This window comes from Gymnogyps californianus, chromosome 1 (assembly GCF_018139145.2).
Source record: "Gymnogyps californianus isolate 813 chromosome 1, ASM1813914v2, whole genome shotgun sequence".
NCBI lineage: Eukaryota > Metazoa > Chordata > Aves > Accipitriformes > Cathartidae > Gymnogyps > Gymnogyps californianus.
The window spans coordinates 150,014,182-150,034,853 of NC_059471.1; the positions used below are offsets into that span (position 1 = coordinate 150,014,182).

Below are 20,672 nucleotides of genomic sequence, written 5' to 3' on the forward strand. Positions count from 1 at the left end.
ATGCAACGCAGCAGTTTTGCTTTGCCCATCTTTAGAAATTCAGAACTGCAATTCCAAGTTTCACTAGATTACTTTAACATCCTCAGGAGATCAGTAGCAACCAGTAGTGGTCCATAAAAGAAACCTTATCAACAAAAGATAAATTTAACAGCAAAATTTAACTGAAGTGTGTGTATAGAGAAAAGGATCTCAATTTGGAAATGCATCAGTGTCTGGATTCCAATGGCATCCTGGTGTTATATTAGTGTGCTAAAAAAAAAACAAACCCAAAACATTTTCAGCTTCTTTTTATTTGCTTTCAGAATAATTTTGCTGAACTGTCTTCCTAGAGAATCTGAGAAATGCCAAAAGCAAATGCAAAACCAGCAGGATATTTTCCAACATAAAGAGTCAGCATCCAGACCTTCGATTCAGACAACACTAGAGAATGACCTAGATGCCACAGAGCTCATCCCAGGCTAGTTCCTGAGCCCAGAGAAATTCCCTTTCATTACTAATATAGAGTGAACGCAGTTGCCTCAAAGTTCTTACATATAGCCAGTTTTGAATGGGTTACAGTATGACCTCTGCACAGCTGGTAAACTGGCTAAGCCACCTTGGAAAAGTGTCAAACTGGTGCTGTGCTTCCTCTACGTAGAAAGTGAAAAGACTAAAAGGGAAGTAGATACCTTGATAAAAATGGGTAGAATACCCCTATGTGATTAGAGTTGGCACTTGTTGATACTGTGCACAAGTAGTAAGCATAGTCTGTTCCTGTAAGCTGTCTTCTAAGAAAGTTCCCCGGTCAGGAACTTTATTGGAAAGACTGAGAGGATTCTGTTCAGGCAAGGTTTCTGAGGCCTTAGAGAGATCCATTTTTCTGATATCTGGGACACTTATATCTGGACTCAAACTTGCTAGGGAATTGATGAAAATAGGGACAGTATCTAGACCGTGCTGCTAGGTCTGTTTTCCTTAGAGAGAGGCTGAAATGTCTTGGGTCCTGCCATCTCCTTTATAGTCCTTGTATGTGACTCTCCACTGAAAACTCCTTGAAATAAAGCTACTGAAGGACATCATGAATAGAAAAAAAGTGTCACAAGTCTGATGGTGAGTTGTCAGCTTCTTTGTGACACTACATTGCCAGGACTTTAATGCAGGATTCGTGGTGTCACTTCACAGATTTCCATTTTCTCTTGCTTAACTGCAGCGTGAAAACAAAATTAGATGTAAAAAGATATGTTTTGAATAGAGTACTATATCACAAATGAACAAACCAACGTTATGGTGATATCTGCCTCCCTCAATTTCTAGCTGAGATTGCCATCTCAGCTTAATACCACTCTTCCAACTCTCTGTACCATCCCGAGATGAAGAATTTTTGCTGAATACTATCACAACTGCTGAACTCCCAAAACAAAGACTGCTTTATATAACAGGAACATCGCTTTCACCTTCAGTGCTTTGGACATTCCATGATAGCATCCTGAAAGATTCAGGAAAGCACAGAATTTAGTTTTGCTGTTAGCAATATCACCTTAAATATATCTGGACAGTATTATCTCATGGCAGGAATCACTGGTGCTTTGGATTTACAAACCACAGCTTTGATGACCAGCCTAATTAAGAAACCAATAAGAGGGAATTATAGTGATGTTCTTGGGAAGAGTTCTCCTGTGTGAAGGCATGTGAAAGAAGAAAATTCCCTATGAATAGTTTTAACCAGTCACATTCAGATTTCGTTTCCCAAATTCATTTAGATCTAAGTCCACAATATGTATGAAGCCAAAGCTTATTACCAACAAAATTAGCAATTTGAGATAAAAGTGCATTTCAGCTGTCTACCTGAGTTTGGCAGCTCCTACATTACTGTCTCAGGATGAGCTTCTCAGCTGACAACCTTGAACCTTCCTCTTTCCTCAGATTTAATTACAATAACAAGCCACAAATCTTCAGCTTCACTTACAATTATGTTCTGTTAAACCAAATTCACTAAAAGGCAAAGACTACTGACCTTAAAAGACAGTTTCAGCATTATGAGTCTCCGGTATTCAAAATACATTGGTTTCTTTTCTTTCCTTCCCCTTCATGCCAGCAGAAGGTTGGCCACAAAACCATAAAACAAAAAGTCTTGGACTCTTTCTGGATTTTGAATCCCAAAGTTCTGGTTTTCAGGTTTCCCCCTCCCCACTTCCCCCCCCCCCCAAAAAAGGGTTCCTTTAACTCAGTACCGTGCCTCCAAGAGTGACCATAATCAACAGCTAAAGGAAGATCAACAACAGGACAGGCATGTACCTCTCCCACGTACTCTCCCAGCCTTCAATTATTTTCAGCTCAGGGGATTTCCTCAGCCTGATGCAGTTTGTCTATTTATTAACCCTCAACGGACCTCTCTTCCAAATTCTTGTTCCATTCTCCCCTAGAGTTAATGTAAACTTTCTGCATTCTTATACAACAGTCATACTTCAGACTAAACCTCTTGATCATTCATGAAGTAATGTCAGAGGGGAATGCTACAAAGAATGAGTCATTTCTCTCTCCTGACTCAACTTTTGTCCAGGAATGCTATTTTCCTGTGTGGCCATAAGGAATACGTGGAAACTACTGCTCCTTGCACAAGTCAGCTCTCAAGTGCAAAAATTCATTTTAATAAGCTGGCAAAACAAAAAGTTTTATTGAAAGTCATAAAAGGCTTCTATATGTTGGTCATTTTCCATCTTTAAAGTGTATAGACTTCTCTGATTCACTGAAAGCAGATTGGAAAATGAACTTTTGCTCGCTGAAACAAAACATCACTGAGCAGCAACAAAAATTCTACCAAGAACTCAGTCTGTCTATCAGCAGTCCAGTCTAAGATTATTTAATATAAACTAGCTTCTGTTGTCACAGGATTATGAGTATTTCAGCATAAAAAAATTAATTTAGGGTGAGAAAGAGTCATCACAACCATCATATCTGATTTATGTGTAGCACAGACTATATAATTTCAAATGAAGTTAGGAGTCTACTATTTTTTTTTCCAGAAAATGGTGAGGCAATGAGAAGATTTTAATTTTTAAGTAAATAACATCCCTGTGAGAATACAGTGCTTTTGCTTTCCTCCTTCCTCCCTTCTCCCTGTTCTAGCACTCACTGATGGAAGCAAAGACAAGTATAAATCACTATATGCCGTCAAGGCAAAATTGTCCCTGAGAGTCTGGCATCATGCCCAGGATTTTACTCACTCCATGACAAGTGGTGTTCTCTTCAGCTGGGATTTATCCAGCCTCATCAATAAATACCTTGAGCATGGTCATTTGATGGACATGATGAGATTAGATTCCAAAACATTTAGGGCTGTATACAGTATTTCACTATTGTAAAGAAAATGGCAAATATCCTGAAGCAGGAACGATTTCTTTTTCTGACATTAAACGTCTGAACAAATTGTTGTACAGTCCTTGTTGGCCAGGCATAACATGAGGGCTTTTTAAAATTCCCTTGGTGCTTTTTTCCTATACATTTTTCTACGAGCCATTTTCCTCTCAGTGTTTGCTTTACAATCACCACGGCTTTTCTCACTTATGTATGATAAGGGAGAATATGTTCTCGTCTGCGTCTTAGGAAGCAAGATCTGGATTTGTTTACAAGCTTTCAGTTCTTGCTTTTCTGATTCAGACCAGGGGATCTAAAATAACAGGTTTTAATATGGCAAGTAAATACAACAGACTCAAAGCCCACAATCAACTTCTCTTGCTCTCTAGTCCAATTAAAATATATTTACTGATAGCAGAACAGAATAACTACATAATTACTTGTATACAATGTGGGACTCCACCAGGTAAGATGGAGAGAAGGTGTAGAGACATGACAGGAGCAGCCAAACAGCAGAAGAAACACAACATGTTGTTTGCAAGCTGTTCAAGTGAGACTCACTTACCAACTGAGATCAATCTGAATGCTTCCAATTTTGCTAAAACAGTGAAAGCCTAAGAGTATTTATCAGAGACTTGGGAACTACGGAACAATGTGTTTCAGCATAGCCAAAAACAAAGGCATATGTCTGGGATCAAGGAATGTAGGCCAAACTTATCAAACTGTCGTTACATATTGGAGAGCAACAGTTCTTCAGGGTGGCTTCCAGATCATGTCTAAGGTCAACCGAACACAAGCATCAGGGCAAAGCTTTTGGAAAAGATGGCTAATAAGGTGCTAGGATGCCCAAGGAGAAAAACTGAACCAGAGAAGTATTATTAACATTCTGTGCTGTGTTAGTGAGAGCATTATTGAAAACTTTATCTACCTCCAATGTCCACCCTTCAAAGATGATGCTGATGAGTATTTTCAGGAGAAAAACACGTAAGAATTGTCATCAGGAAATAGAAAAGTTATGGTCCTTATAATAGGGACAATTAAGCCATGACTCAAGTGAAATCTGTCAGAATTTACATGGAGTTAGGAAAGGCATTTCATTCTTGGTGTAAATTTGTATAGTAGAAGAATGGAGGAATGAAAAAAACCTCTATCTTTTTTCAGGTTACGTTATTCTTAAGCAACTTTAAATTAGAATTGAGGTTGTCCTTACAAATATGCTGTACACATCTTCCCTATTCTTGATAGAGGAATTACTGCATGAAGTTATATCACCAGTGGAAAGCAAGACTAGATGCTTGAAATCACCACCTCCCACTTTACAATATAGTCTGATCTATGGAGTTTGCCTCCAAATTTGAATTTGTGCTCACCTCTGGGTCCTGCTATGGTCTAGTTCATTTGGTCTCTCCCTAGTCCCACAGGGTCAGACACACTTTCAAGAGGTCATAGGCCACTTTATTTTAAGCAGTTCAACAAAAAAAGAATCATTTTCAGCTCCCTATGGATTTTCATGCTTTCAAAAGGTCAAAGGCTCTGCTGAGCCCAGTTTGCCTTCTGGGCTGGAACAGTAAGGCACATCAGTTTCTATAGCCAGAGGCACACAGAGCAACGTGGTTATCACTGTATTTAGCTGCGTTCAGCCCTCTGTCCATATATGCAGATGCATTGATTAGAGGCAATTTTCAACACACTCCTGATCAAAGCTTAAAACAGTCACCCATGGGAGACCAGTGAAAGGCCTTACCTGCTCTGCCACTATTTCAAAAGCGGAACAGCCTCCTTTCCTGCACAGTCTGTCAAATGGACCTGCTACCCATCCCAGTGAGACAGGAGGGAAGGTGCAAAGAAGAGGAAGAGGCACTCCTCCTACACACGCAGCTGCTGCTGTGTCTGCATGCAGAGACAAGGGAGAAGCCTCCAGACTGGTGCCTGTTACCCTGAACGTCTGTGTCAGTATGAGTGTGTACTTTTGTTAAAGATGGGGAATGACAGGGACAAGGCCTACCTCTGACAATTACACAGCCTCTCGGTGGTATGAGTTGCTATGAGCACCACCCAGAAACATCCATAACCCTGGCCTCCCAAGAAGGTCTCAGAAGTGGATCCTAGCAAAGGTGGAACCGTGCTCTTTGTAAGTTCTGCTTCAATGTATTAGTTCAACAGGGGCTTTTAAAAAAAGCCGAGACATACTAAAGAACCAGTGATTCAAAAATCCTTCTTTGGAAATTATTATTCTTTTAAGAAAAGGAAAAATATATAAGTTATAGTAAGTTATCATCCAATGAAATCTTTCTTTGTATTTCATTGAAGAGCAGCAGCAGGCACACAGGCTGGGAGCCATGTTAGTTCAGGACTGGATGGTGGAGGGGGGGAATGAACCACAAAAAACACTGACTGTTTTAAACACACTCCTTTAGATTCATACCAGAGCCCAACAATGTTACCTGCCTACCATGGAAAATGACTTGAGTAACCAAGACGAATAGAGCAGAGAAGCACATGAGCAGCAGCTTGAATACAAGCTGTGATCTCTCTTCCTTTGAAAGGGGGATCAATATCTCTGTGGTATCCTTTTTCAATACAATATTGAAATGTGAAAGCAAAGGTAAACATTTCCAAAGGAGCTGTCAGCCAGGACTGAATTTATTTTGAGAGATATTTATCAGAAATATTTCCATAGTTGTATCAGCACTTACTTCTCTCAAATACTGCATTGCATTTTCCCTAGATTAGCTCCTGCTCTGTAAACCTTTAAAACGCTATGTCCCTCATATAGCCATATCCTCTGTAAGGTGACTGCTATGCACATGCTCAAAACGTAGCAGAATTAGACTTTCTGAGAGTTACGAATACATTTCAGCATATATTTTTTCCCTCCTCTTTTTCTTTCACTCCATAAGATTTCAGTACAGAAAGATCATCCGAAAGACTCAAACACATTCTCATATTTCATGGTCTCTCAAAGGCTAAAACATTCAACTTTGCTTCACCTGCTTCTTCCTTTTTCTCCTATGGACTGTTAAATACTTACATGCAACAACCTGATGCTTCAAAAGGAAAAGAAAGTAGCAACAGTGCTGGTTTTATCATAGGGACAATGAAAATTGGAGACAAAATAGATTTGGGCATTAATGTTTATATCCAATATAAAAAAAAAAAGAGGCTGAAACTAGAATGTAATTTTTAAGTGTGTTGTAAAATGTGTTAAACATTTGAGTAAGTAAAAGGTAATGCTGGAGTTCTAACTGCTATAAACAAGAATTTATTTATGTCAGGATGAAAACATCACACCCCTGAGATGGATAAAAATTATATAATTGTCAAATGAGAAGTAGGATACAGTGAAAACGTTAAATAAGATAAGAGCTATAGAAAAGTCAGTGACCTGATTCACAGCTAAAACTTGGTTCAGGTTGAATAAGGGAAGAATAAATCATGGTTAATGACTTATAAAAATTAGGATACTAGTTGTTTGGTTTAAAGGAGATTTATCAGTTTCTTGCTGGTAGAAATCAATGCAACATCAGGTGTACACCACAGCTGCACATCCAGCCTGGATATCTACATGCAGATGTCAACTTTTACCTACTGTTCTCCCTACTTTGACATACAGCACTGGATTTTATAGAAAACTCCAGACGAAAATATAGTACCACTCCATTACTATAGTTGCACATGATTATTCAGTATTTGCACAAGCAAATGCTTAGTTAGCTTCTTGGACTCAGGAGGCACCTGAGCCATTTCATAGAAGTGGGAAGCTGGAAATCCTCTATTTCCTTCCCTTTGTGGCAAGGATAGCAGTGGCTTTAACAAGCAGAGGCAGCAGATTTCCTTGTTCTACAGAAAAACAGTCCTTAACAGTTAAATGCCCCGATATCTGTCACTACAGTGGTACAAATCTTATGTGTGTTTGAGATCTTAGTTTGTCATTGTTATGATTTAGCGTTAACAGCTAAAGGAGGTGAATAGGAGCTGTTCATTCTCTTCGATGTTATTTCATCTTGCAGTCTTTCATCTCAGCCAGCTACTCCTGAAGGACATTGATGTGCCTTTTGTTCAGATTCAGACATTATCTTGGTGACCATAATGAGGAGAAGCTTTCTGTTTGTTTGTTTTTAAATACAAGTTTAGATTGTGAAACAATTATGCAACTAGATCTTTAAAAACCTTTTGTGACCACATGTTTGGCCTCATAATCTCATTTAAACAGGAATTCTTGTTTTAAAGTGACTCTAACAACAATAAGGCCACACAAGGATAACAGCACTGTAAGTGGTTTTCAATGGATAAAAATAATAATAAACATGCAAGTTCCGTTTTTGTGTGAGGTTTTATATCTGAGTGTATGTAATAGAACTAAAACATTTTAAAATGTCCACATAAAAAGCATTCACCATGCTTCAGATCAAAGAGTAATAGTAAGAGATTAAGCACATTTATTGCTAACTAGAAAAACATTTCAACATACCAGATGAAGATGATAATATGCAAAAGATAATTGCTTCAGTTTCTAATATAAGCTACCTAAATATAAATTTTACAAGCAACAGACAATAGCAAGCCAGCAGAAAAGGAAGAATTCCAAAACCCCAGACTCTCCATCAGTGCAAGTTTATCAGGACAGACTGAAAAACAGTTGCGCACTTGCCAACACAGCTAGTTGGGGAACCACATACATGCCGCTTCTGGAAAGCTTATACAGTGGGAGCTGGGCATCTTGCTCCTGCCATTGCCAAATGTAATGCATGGGGCTAACGGTGTTGACACCACTGTTAGAGAGACTGTAAAGAAACTGTACTACCAGCAACCACAGGAGGGTAACAATTTTCAAAGAGCAGGTATGCTCCTTTGGCCAGGTGTTCTGCATTAGAGCCTAAGGTCTGCATGGATAAGCTCACTACGACCATCAGGACATCAATTTACATCATGCATGTATAAAACTTTACAGGTATACATCATTAAAGTGTCTCAACCAAGCAAAATATGCATTCCTTAGTGTCCCACAGACCATCACAAGTTATTAAGGTTATAGCAAAATGTTAGAAAAATACTGCAGTCCGAAGACGGTCCAGCTCCCTTGCCTAGGCTTAGGTGAAACAGAACTTGCTAAGGATGTCTCAAGGACCTGCTGTGCTAACTTCCCAGCATCTGCCAGAAATCCAACATACTGAAGCGATGTTAATGAATATTTCCTGCTGCTTACTGGAAGCCTTCCCCTAACTGGTGAACTTCCAACATCATATTCTTAACAGAGAAATATCATTCATAAGTATAGGCTCTACATGGTTATTGCACAAGAAGAAAAGAGATTTTGTTCTGTGAGGTTGTAGACAAACTCATTTATAAGTTGTCCAGCATTTCTCAAAAGTTAAATTCAAGGATGGTCTTAGCTTGCTTTGAAGTACAGGCTGTCTGTCATTCAGCCAGGAGGACTGAAGAGCTGCTATGACATATGGACCCTCATGTTTTAGGAGTTAGAAAACATGGGAAAAAATAGGAATTGTTCTTGAGAGAAATAGCCAGTCAGAACTTTGACGAACATACAAAACTTATTTTTCCCTTCTGGCAGTTCTGCCCCTTGGCAAGAAGCACATCCATTCTTTTATTTCTAAGGGAATTATGAAAAGTTGTTGGGGTTTTTTCTAGTTTGCACAAGTACAGAGAGTATTGCCTTTAGAGTCAATGATTTTGTAGATGTCAGCAAAGCCCAATGTTCCAACAATTGTTTGTCAATAGCATGCACTAAATTAGTGGATGGATTTGGGTGACAGTCAAGTAAACTCCAGTGAAGTCAATGGGAAGTTTGCCTGACTAAAAACCCAAGAATGTGGTATAATACAAACTATACATAAAGGAATCTAAAGAGCATATGTAAAACCATCTATTGAATTTCTAGATAGAGGTGCTTGTTTCCTAAAGGATTCATTAAAAGGATTCTGATGAACTCATGAACAGAAGTCTCTCATGAACAGAAATCTAACATCCCACAGACTTACAGAGGGATAAGGATACTTGTACCAAAAAGACAATACAAAAAGTACCTGTCATTTTGGAAATTTCCACTGCTTTTAAAAGACTGTGTTACTTTTGCAGGGGCAGGAATTAGACTACACTGAAAACAACAGTACTTAAAATCTCTTATTTGGCCTGCTTCCACATTTTTCCCATCTTTCCTGAAGGGGGGGGGGGGGGGGGGGGGGGGAAGGCACCCTACAGTGAACTTGAGATTTGATAAACAAGAATAATTACCACCTGAAAAAAAAAAATCCAAAACACACTTGATAAGTCAGAGATTTAGAAAGCTTACCATTTTCCCTTTCTTTATGTGTAATCAGAGCTGTCTAAAGAAATGGGATAAATGGCTTAATGTTTGGACTAAACCAATAAATTTGCTGTCAATCAGAACCAAAATATATGGTTAAAATTTCAAAATCACTTACACAGAAACATACAACCTGCAAATTTCAAGTTACTATTTCCATGGACTTGGTTAGTTTGTGTAACAGAATTTTTTTTTCCACAACTTACACAACTTACAGTCCTACTGTAAGCGAATAGGAGTATCCATTTCTTCTATGAATCTTGTAGCTGTTTGTACAAAGGTCCTTCCTCTGCAGCTCCTCCAAACCAGGACAGCCCTTCTTGAATAGTTGAATTTTGCCTCAAAGTCACATATTTCACTTTCGAATCCTATCTGAAACTTACTTTTCCTCCTTGGTCTGTATCTCTTAATCCTCTTCTCTTTACTACATTGTATACTGCATAATGTAAATGTACTTGATATCGTTACAGCATTATATATAATTCATTAGTTAATTCTGAAAGCCTGTTATGCCACTTTTCAATATCTCACTGATTCAGAGCAGCACCGTGTTACATTTTAATATGGAAGATATTAAGGGAGGTGAATCTCTAGCACCACTTCTGTTAAAGCTACCCAATACTTTCCATTGTTAAGATACTGTTTTCAGCTGCTTTTAATTGTGATTTTACCAGTTAATACTACAGTTTTCCAGGCTGGCTTCTGTCTCAGGTTGAATATTTGTGTACTATTTCAGACAAAAGAGTTTAACAATATCCATTGATTTATTCCAGTTTAAAACAAAAAAATCTCAACAACTATTTTCTTTAGTGATCATGTTCTTTGCAACAAGGTCATATGAACTGCCAAATTAATGGCCTTTGTGTCAGGGCTGCATCTTTTGCCTTGCCTACCCACTTAAGTTTGGCCAGACTGGCTTTTAAAAACCTCCATCTGCACAGGCTCCACAGAGACTTGCTAAGACTTAACACCCGAACTGTCATTACAAATACTAATCAGGCATCTTACAGCTTCTGCAGACCAGAATCCACAGAGCTGAACAAGGGCTACAAAGGCTTTCAAGGACCCATGTAACAACTGTTCTCAACTGGTTTGAATCAAGCGGGAGTAAAACAACTGAACTTTGAGTTGGGGCTGCTCTCTCAGTATTTCTACTGCTGGCGTCCATACATCATCGGGAAGGACACTACTGATTTCAAAAGCAAAAGGGCTAAGGCCAAACCAGGGACAGGCTCAGACTGGGAGACCAATGTGTTGGGAAAGGAGTTGGAAAATAAGAAAAAAGAAGCTGGAAGGAGCACTGGGATTGCTTGGTTACAGAGACCAAGTTTAGGAGCGGAAAGGAATTTAAAACCAGAATTAACAAGAGAAGTGGTCAGGGAGCCAAAGCTGAGTGAGGATAGCACTGAGATCAAATGAGAAAACAGGTGAGTAACATATGAAACCACAATGGAGAGGAGACTGAAGTTAGGAGGAAAAAGGGAAAGCAAAAAGGACAGGTCTGATGGAAGCTGGACTGGAAGGAGAAAAATTACTTGGCAAAGCAAAGATAATGAATTAAAAAAGCAACAAAAAATGAGGACAGGCAGACATGAGATGTCTCAGAGCAGATCAAGAGATGGTAAACAACAAGTACAGACTGGGTGAGGACACTGGCACCACTGGTATAAAGAGAAGCAGAAGGCTGGGATTTGATTTGGACTCAACAGCAAGCCCTGTGCAGAACAGAAAACTGCTAATGAAACAGTAGAAAGATAAGAAACCTGAAGTATGGACTCTAAGTCCAGTAAACAAAAAGAACAGAAATGGCAGAACTGAGGAAGAGTTATAGATCAGACAACTATAGCCAAGATGGGGGGAGGTTCAGAAGGAGGCATTATTGGAAGAGCCAGAAAAAGCCCTTTTTCCAAAGATACAAAGGAGCCCTTCAAGTATATTGCTTTCCAGAGCCTGGAATAGAACCTGGCATTCCTCTGTTGTGGGAAAAGACCTCTGAATCCCTCTGCCAAACTTTCCCAATCCTATCGTCACCTGGTCCACACAGAGAACCACCTCTTACCAATGCTGATTACCCAGACAACTCAAGTGGAGGAGGCCTGCCCAGGGAACCAAACAGTTTTGGTCCTGCTAGTAACACATATAGGTGTTAATCTCTGCTTTACCAGTTTCATCTTCACAAAGCCTAGGAAATGACACCACTACGTTAAAATAAAGATATAAAGGCTGCAAATTTAAGCATCAAAAGTTAAGAGTCCCCCTTAAATTAATTCAACACACATCAGCAAATTGTGACGATGCAGTCCTACGCGCTTCTCTGCGGAAATTATATTCTGCCCCCACCAGTGCAAAGAAATGAGGCCTCCATCATACCTTTTACCCTTCTTGTTCAGTTAGTGACCACTGGCTTGGAACTGATTGCTACAGATTTTATTCTTTTCTTGACAGTCTTTTTTACAGCATTCCTTGTAATGGTCTGTGTGATGTAAGGCACTGACTAATTGCCTTCACCATGAAAGCAGTAACTAACCCACTTCACAGATGGCAAAACTGAGACAGCAGTTTACCCAAGGCCACACAGTTTGCCAACACCAGAACCAGCAGACAAGCTTGAATGTCTTCCTCTCAAACCCAATGCTTATTCTTCCACCCTGTGCTTCACTACTGCTAGAGATGCTGAGTATCAGCCTCTCCCTGTCAGAGGCAAGGCTTCTGAGGACTTTTGGAAACGTTGAGCCTAAATTCCATCATATTCAACTTCCTTAACATCACGCAGGTCAGTGATTCACAATCTTTCTGGAGGAAATCCTCAAGGATTTTTTGGAACAATCTCCTTTCTTCTTCTCCTCATCCTGATTCCAGTCCATTTCCAGCCTCCTCAGCTCCTCTCTTCCAGCTTCTGTCACTTACTCTTCATTTTTCAAATTCTATAACTTCCCCCAGCTGTAGCAGTGCTGGCATGAGGCCCAAGCTAGTAAATCTATCAGAGCTTATTAGCTTGGTATCCACTCTATCCCACCCTGCACCTCACGCCTAATGTTAGCCTATCTCATTACTGTATTCACTTACTAGTTGGGAACTGTCACACAGGAGGACGATAGCAATGACACAAGAGAACCAAAAGCTTTTGTGCAGTATTCTTCCTTATCCTTATCCAGAAAAGCCATCCTTTCTTTTCCTGACCCCCTCACCCCCACTTTGCGCTCTAACACTTTCTGACTTTGCACAAGAATAATTGAGAGATTGTTCAATATGCTGACTCCAGAATTCTCTGATATAAAAAATGCTGAAGTTTGTCATGCCAGTATCTAGAAATGTAATATATATATAGCCACATCCACACCTATTGTGTCAGTCTGCTGCAAATGCAAAAAGATTAAAAACACTTTCTTCTTTTTTGTACAGGAATCACCTGCTCAACTGGATACTACCATAATCACCAGTTAACAAAGCAGCCATACCTTCCTGAAAGGCAAGCCCCCTTTCCATAGGCAGGCATTCCCACAATCACTGGCTAACACAAGCACTGACAAGCAAGCAGAAATCCCATCTTTCCTTTCACAGGGTCCTATTTTAGGTTTAACAAATTCGTCTGAAGGTGACATCCCATTATAAGCTCACATATAAACACAAGAGATCTTTTTTTAAATTTAACTAGTGTACAACAGGATTTCCTTCCAGTAATAAGGACAAGGGAGGGAAAGCAGAGCTATCAAAACAACACAAGGAATCTTCTCCTGCTATGTATCCAAAGCATAAACAACTGACTGAGTCACCTTCCACCGAACGCATTGTAAACCTTGGTCTTAACCTCATTATGTTATCGCCATGCCGTGACATTGACCAGGCTTGTGCCATTTGGAATTCCCAGTAAAGTGACAGAAGCATTTTCCTCTCAGCTTCCTATCTTAGGCAGTCTATAGTTTTATTCCTAAACGTACGTTATCTCTGTTCTAATGCATAATTGCAGGGATAACAAGCAGAAAGCCTCCATATCAGTTACAGCCTCTCATGCAGGCTAACTTTAATTCCCCTCAAACTAGCTCCAATTTTCCTGTCTGCATCAAGAGAATACATAACTGTTCTTTGCACAGGGTCATGCATGACCTTTCTTTACTTGTAAATTTAAGCAAAGTCTCGGCAGAGTTCATTAATACCAAAAGCATTTTGCACCCAATACAACTCCCCTCCATTTGTGTGAGCTCAATAGTTTTCCAGTGAACACACTGCAGAAGTAAAACATAAAAACTGCTAAAGCCAATTTCAAGCATTTGTTATTACTACATTATATTGTTCTGGCATTTTTCTTAAAGCCAGTGACAAAGACACTGCAGTGAGCATAAAACTACAAAATCTGGGGTTTAGTATAAATGTGCATTTGAATAATGAAAGTGCTTCACGTCCAAGTTACCATCCCTAGACTTGATAAAAATGGCTTGAGGATTTATAGGAATTACTATTGTAGGAAGCCAGATTGCAGAGAACCAGTCAGAACATCCATGTGGTATTTGGCCTAAATTTGTAATACATAACAGCTAATCACAATTTCTTGCTAACGCAAAAGGGAAGGAATTATTAATTGGACTTTTCTGTATTTAGTTCCAATGCTCATACTAATTACTGTGGTATCATATCAAATAGGTCTCGCACCTAAAGACAAGGCTTATTAAAATGGAGATATGACTGTAGGTTACTGTTTTTGTACAGGCAAATGAAGCATGTATCTCTTCAAGATTTCTGTGGAAGGCATACAGCAATAAGTATGCCCTATTTGACCAATGGCTGATCACATCTGTGAAATTCATACAGAGCAATTATTTATCAAAACATTATTTAGCTATCATTTTTCTACTTTCACAGAGAGAAGGAAAGAAGCCACTCACATAATTCAGAATTCCTTTCTCTTCTTTCACCACCCTCTACTCCATTAGCTTGTTAAAAACTACTGATTGAATTTTTACCTCAGCTCCCGAAGAAAACATTGTTTGAAAATTTATGATGAAACTTTAGAGAAGGAATACTCGAACTCTAAGGGAAAAATCACAGCTTATTGGAAAACTGTTGTGTCACTTTCAGACCCTGTAAAACAGTTCCTATCCATCATATGTTTTCTGTAGATAGTTTCTTCATGTCTTAGGAAGTTAGGGATGGCTCAGGAAATCAGGGTTGTGAGAGTTTCTGTGGTAGCTTTACGCCTAAAAAAAACTAAATTGCAAAATGGAAATTAATTGAGTTCTTACACAAGTGAAAGTTTCTTCTGGGCAGCTAGGAAGATTCTGCATACATTCAGTCAGACTCACACTTCTACACAGTATACACATCTGTGCATGCTATTAACCTATGTGCACACATTGCAGACATACACTCCTTTCCTGTTTCAGATTATAGCCTTTGGAACTCTAGACTTCATGGCTACAAAATAAATCTGATTGCAAAATACATGCTTACAGGTAGGAAAAAAAACCCAAACAAAACCTCATGTGAGTACACGAGCTTTTACAGGAACATATTATTACACCCAGCTTCTTTCTAGTCACTTCCATGCACAGTTTGGCTCTTTGAGAGTAAGGTCTCACTCTTCTGCAGTTCCCGCCATCTGGAATAGCTTTCCTTTAATTCCAAGTTTCATCTATTCTTTCATCCCGTTCCAAAACACAACTAACACATTTTTTCACCCTTATCTCACCCATTTGCTTCCACTTCCCCTCCCTATTGCTCAGTACTTTACTCACTGATCACAACATACAACTCTTCACAATTCTGTGAAAAGTTTCAGAATGCAGCATATGACATATACTTAAAAAGTTTGTTTCCCAACAGCAGTATATACATGCCAAGATATATATATATATCACCCTGAGAGAACAAAAAAAAAAAAAACCCAAAACAAACAAAAAAAACCACACACAAAACCCAACATCCACAACCACAAACAGGGACTAACAGCTAACAGGAGATCAAAGGACCAAAGGCTACTGAGCAGTCAGAGCTCCAGGGTTTGATCTATAGTGTAGAACAGAGTTTTAATTCCACTAGTGCGAGCCCCTCATGGGATACTAAGTATCTCATTTTCCATTTTTAATTACTTTTTCCATTAAGACCCAAAGAACAAAGTGTAGTCAAGCAGACTCCCCATTTTACTTTCTCCTCCCCTTACTTCTGTGAAACAGCTATTTAGATAAATTAACAATGCCTCCTCATCCTCAAGGAGGATAACATTTCTATCTATAACATTTCTAAACTTTCCTGAGATGATAATTCTTGCTTGGCTGTGGTTTTTTAAATCCTACTCACAAATAACATAAGCGTTTTGATAGATTGACCAAATGATGCAAAAGATGTCTTGGAAAACAGATGCAGAATAGCAACTCAGCTCACAAGATGCATATATTTTCTGATAGTAGAACAGTTTCAATATACCTCGTTCAATTACGAATATACTCCCAACCTAGTATTAGCCAGCAGACTCCTCACTGAAATAAGGCAAACACCCACACCCAATTAAACTCAAGACAAATTAAGAGTTCTCTAACCTTCAACTCTGCTTCGTTTTCCTCTTTCAACCTTGCAAGTCAGAATGTGCAATAAAAAACATACTGTCTTTTATAGCCAGAGAATCAACTGAATTTGCTTTTTTTAATAAAAGATATTAATTTTTGAAAGGTGCCATACTGAAGTGTTTTAAACATACACACCGCAATTCATCATTGTTAAACACTAAGTCAAGCTAACAAAGACATAGCAGCAAAAGAGAAACAAGATCAATTCACATATTCTGTAAATATAGAGAATAATTAAAAGTTAACAATCACTTATCTCCTCCTGCTCCCATTATTAAACTTCTTTAAGGAGTTACAGTGGAAAAGCACTACACTACAATTTTTTTGTTCGGTTTTGTTTTGTTGTTTGTTTTTTTAAACACAGAAGTACTGTTTCAGCAAAGTCCTGAAGTTCACAATTTGTTTTATACAACTTCAACAGATATTTAATCAAATGACTGGCTTCCAAGAATAGCATGGATCATTTTAATTATGTCTGTCAGCCATCCCAATTATCCCTACTTTGGAAGTATGACTTTTGTTTTCCTCCTCTGTTGCTCTAAAATTTCTTACGTCTCAGTAAATTTTAATCAGGAAATAGCATCCCAACTCTTAAACTCTGGGAGCAAGTTTTCATCCTGATCCGACCAGACAAGTAGGAGATTTGTTCACATATTTGAGAGGAAGAAAAATGTTTTCTGCTAATTCAGTGAATTGCATTCCAGAGCTGTTTTGTGTTGTGCCATTACTGAACAGAATTCTTTGCTATGACTTCATGCTAAGCCAAAAGTAAACACACTCTCCTTTTTATATGGACAGCTCTATCTCAAAGTACCAACATTAGCATCAGTGGTGACAGAGGAAAAGCTATATTCCCCCAACAAGAGGGAGGAAAAACACCCTACAAAACAAAAAAACCCAAACTCACAAACATTGTTCAACCACACACGTGTCTGTGAAATGCAAGCATTAATGTACATCCTAGAAATTAGTCACCAAGCTGTGCTCCCGTGTATCACCTGAGAGGACAGGATCAATTTCACAATGGCACTTTGTAAGACAAAAACCACCATATAATCCAAGACTAAAAGACTTCTTCCGCAAATACCTGCAGTTTAAAACTTACCAAGCACTTTTGCAGCATACAGAAATTTGTTAACCAAAACATCACATACAGCACCCGCACAATTTTTGGAACATTCTTTTCTAAAGCCAGCTCAACTGAAACAGGTGCTAACATGAATAGAGGAGACATAGCACTCAAAAACAATTTTTACTCTATTATGTTCTCATCTTCGGTGGATATATTTATGTTCCCTAGCTTCAACAGTCTCTCTGTTCACTTTTAAGTAGGATTTTCAAAATAGTAAGACTAAACACCATCAAGGACTTACCAGATTGGAATTGGTGGCATTGGAATCATCTTCTGGAAAGGGGATATAGATAGCTAAGGCCACACAATTGGCAAAAATAGTCAGTAAAATAATTATTTCAAATGGTCTGAGGAATGGAGTTAAGGAAATTGTTCCAAAATGTGCACACACAAATAAAAAAAAAAGATTTAAGAATTCTGTTTAAAGAAAACATTCCAAGCCCCTTATATTCTGAAAAGAAACATATGCCTTTTTAAGTGCTTTTAGGAGGTTCTAGCCAAGAATCTTCCTAATATGTCAAAGGCAGTGTAGGCCAGTCGCGTGCCAGAGTAAACACAGATTTCTTAAAAGTTTTTTCTTCTTTTATTTATTTAGATTGCATTTTCCCTATTTTCCTCCAAGTGTGGCTGTACTATTTTTAATAACAGAAGCTTGTTCTAGAAGGACTGTCATCTTTCCTCTTATGATTAGTTTCTCTCGGTCTTTTCCATCTGCATTTACAAACCCTGAAATAATTTTAACAAAAGTTTTTGGTGGGTTTTTCTTTTTTTTTTTGGTGGTTTTTTCCCCCCTTTCTCAATCTCTCTCTCATAACTCAAAGTTAAATGCAAGGGTCCAAGAAATACATGCATACATTGTCAGAAGATGTTTAAATGATGATGAAGTTTGTTAAGGCAAAAAGAAAGAGGCTTTGTCCAAAATGTGCTTATACTGCACATTGCCATGTATACCTGTTTTGCTTAAAAATTATTTGAGGGAGTATTTCTTTTTCTTTTATTTGCATTTCATTTGGCATCATAGGGAAAACAAACGTGCCTACACAGTATATTAGGAACACGAGCAAGCTAAGAGTTCCTTATGACAGAGAAACTAGCACCAATTCAGGGGCATTTCAGCCTGGCATCAGCTTTGTTAGGGAAAAAAAAACCCGAAACATTTGGGATGTTCAACAAACAAATCCTGCACAACCCTGATGCCCCACTGACTGTCCATTGGAATCAAAGGGCATTTTTCTACTGACCAATTTGCTGGCATTGTACTTCATCTACTTCAGTGGACTCCTTAACCTTAATTGCTGCGAAGTGTCTCCAAACTCAGACTAGAGACCAGATTTACCATCTGTCTACATTTACTTGCCTACAAGAATATCCTGGAGGCTAGCTCTGGGATAACTGGCCAGTGCTCTGGAGGGGAATGAAGAGCAGGATAGGACAGGGAGAATGCCAAGTATAACCTGTGCCATAGAGTGCATTTGAGCATGAATTTATCTACCATGGGACTGGCTTTGCAGCGTCGCCAAATGTCAGCACAGCATGTATGATTTTGGTCAGCAGACTACTGTTCTCAGTAGGTTTTAGTAGGAAAGAACTGGAGATCGGCATGTGCAGCAGCCTGAACTGCAAGACATACACAAATCCCAGGCACCTGACCACTGTGTATGATCAGATACGTTCTACATTTCACATATGGAAGAGTCAAAGGGTTCCAAACTCGCCAGACTACCATGTTTAAACCTACAAATAACAGGAGATATATGATAATATGGAGAAAGAAGAGCAGATCAGGGTAGGTAGATTACATGTAAAGTCAATGGGACTTCTCAGATACCTCAGGCTGTATATATAGTGTTTACTGCATAAAGACCTGAATTTCCATAGGCTTTCCTTTTCTTAATCGCTTTTTTCCTAGACTTTTTGTTTTTGACAGGATTATTATCTATTAACTTATCACTGTTTATGCCTATTTTATTTTATTTCTATTCTCTTTTTGCACTGTAAAAATAACATGGTATAAAATCTACAAATACACTGCGCACATAGCAGAAAATTAAATACACAGCTACATCTTTGCAAAATAAGGTAATTACTTTATTTCATTTTTTCTTATATGCAATCGCACATTCAGGCTCTTAACACTATAATGTTTGAGTAAGAAACACCACGGAAGTACCATTTGATATTTGTTTAATATCCACTATGCTTAGACTTCAGTGGTTCAGCAAATTAAGCTAAGCTTTCCTCAGAAGTTTTTAGCAATTAGAAAAAGTCAGAGTACAGAATAAAATTAAACTTTATCACAACTCTTTGATATTGCTAGTTGTCATTGAAGTGTTTCATGTTTATAAACACTAGATGTCCAATGAGAGGTTCTGATGAAAAAAAAAAACAACAACCTTCCATCAACTCACCTAAAACCAAACAAAACCAAAAGATGCAAGCATCAGCATCTTTGGATTGCTTTAATCGCATTGTTTGGTCCTCTCTTGATCTCAGCAGTGCTGTATCCTGTTTTACAACACATCATTCCCATCATTCATTGCTGATCTTATTTATCAAATGTCACTCTGTGCTCTTTCTCTAAAGACATCTGGTTACTGGGCTGCTGGCAAGTAAACCAATATTCAGCTTCATCCTGTTAGTCATCGTCCATCATCTTATGCTTAAAGTATCAGAGCTATGCCAGAAGGGATAAAAAGTAACAAACTTAATCAGGGGGATTAAAAATTAGCATCTGAAGAAGAAAGGAATAGGCAGGCAGGTTTAAGGACATCTAAGAACTGACAGGAGCATTTTTAACAAGTTCTTCGTCTGAAAAATATCTCCATGTCAGCAAGACCTAATACACTCATATTCTGTTTTTGTCTTTTTAACATCCCACCAGACCCCCAAAGGAACAATATTATCACATTGTCTTAAATGCCATCATTGATTTTTTTATCATATTAACTACTGCCAAGTTCTGTACTGCCTTCCCTTGATGTGCTTATCTATCCCTAACAACATGCTTTTTCTTTTGTATTTACTGAAGAAACCCATTAGCTTGTGATTTACTGACAGTTATTGTTCAGGGTTAGTCTTGGTTTCTCTTTGGGGAGGTGAGGAAGGTATATTTTATTTCAGTTTGTGTTTCACACCAAATTCTCAAATTCCAGCTTGTGCTGATCAGACTTGGGTGACTAAAAATGCCTTGCTTCTTCCACATGATGAAGCCAATGGCCAAACTCTAACTGACTTTCCAGGGAAGCAGCGCTGACCCTTACATTCTGCAGTTCTGTGTCAGTGGTTATCATCTATCATCTGTGACACAGTCTGTCTTTTGTTCAGA

General features: G+C 38.5%; 1 protein-coding gene across 2 annotated transcripts in view; it reads right to left on the bottom strand.

The window, feature by feature from the left end:
- Nucleotides 1-20,672, bottom strand: part of CACNA1C (calcium voltage-gated channel subunit alpha1 C) — a 487,530-nt gene that overhangs the window by 389,724 nt on the left and 77,134 nt on the right. For both annotated transcript variants that reach the window (XM_050892845.1, XM_050892854.1), the window contains exon 3: nt 17,589-17,692. In XM_050892845.1, coding sequence (XP_050748802.1) covers nt 17,589-17,692 — 104 coding nt within the window. The remainder of the gene's footprint in view (nt 1-17,588; nt 17,693-20,672) is intronic.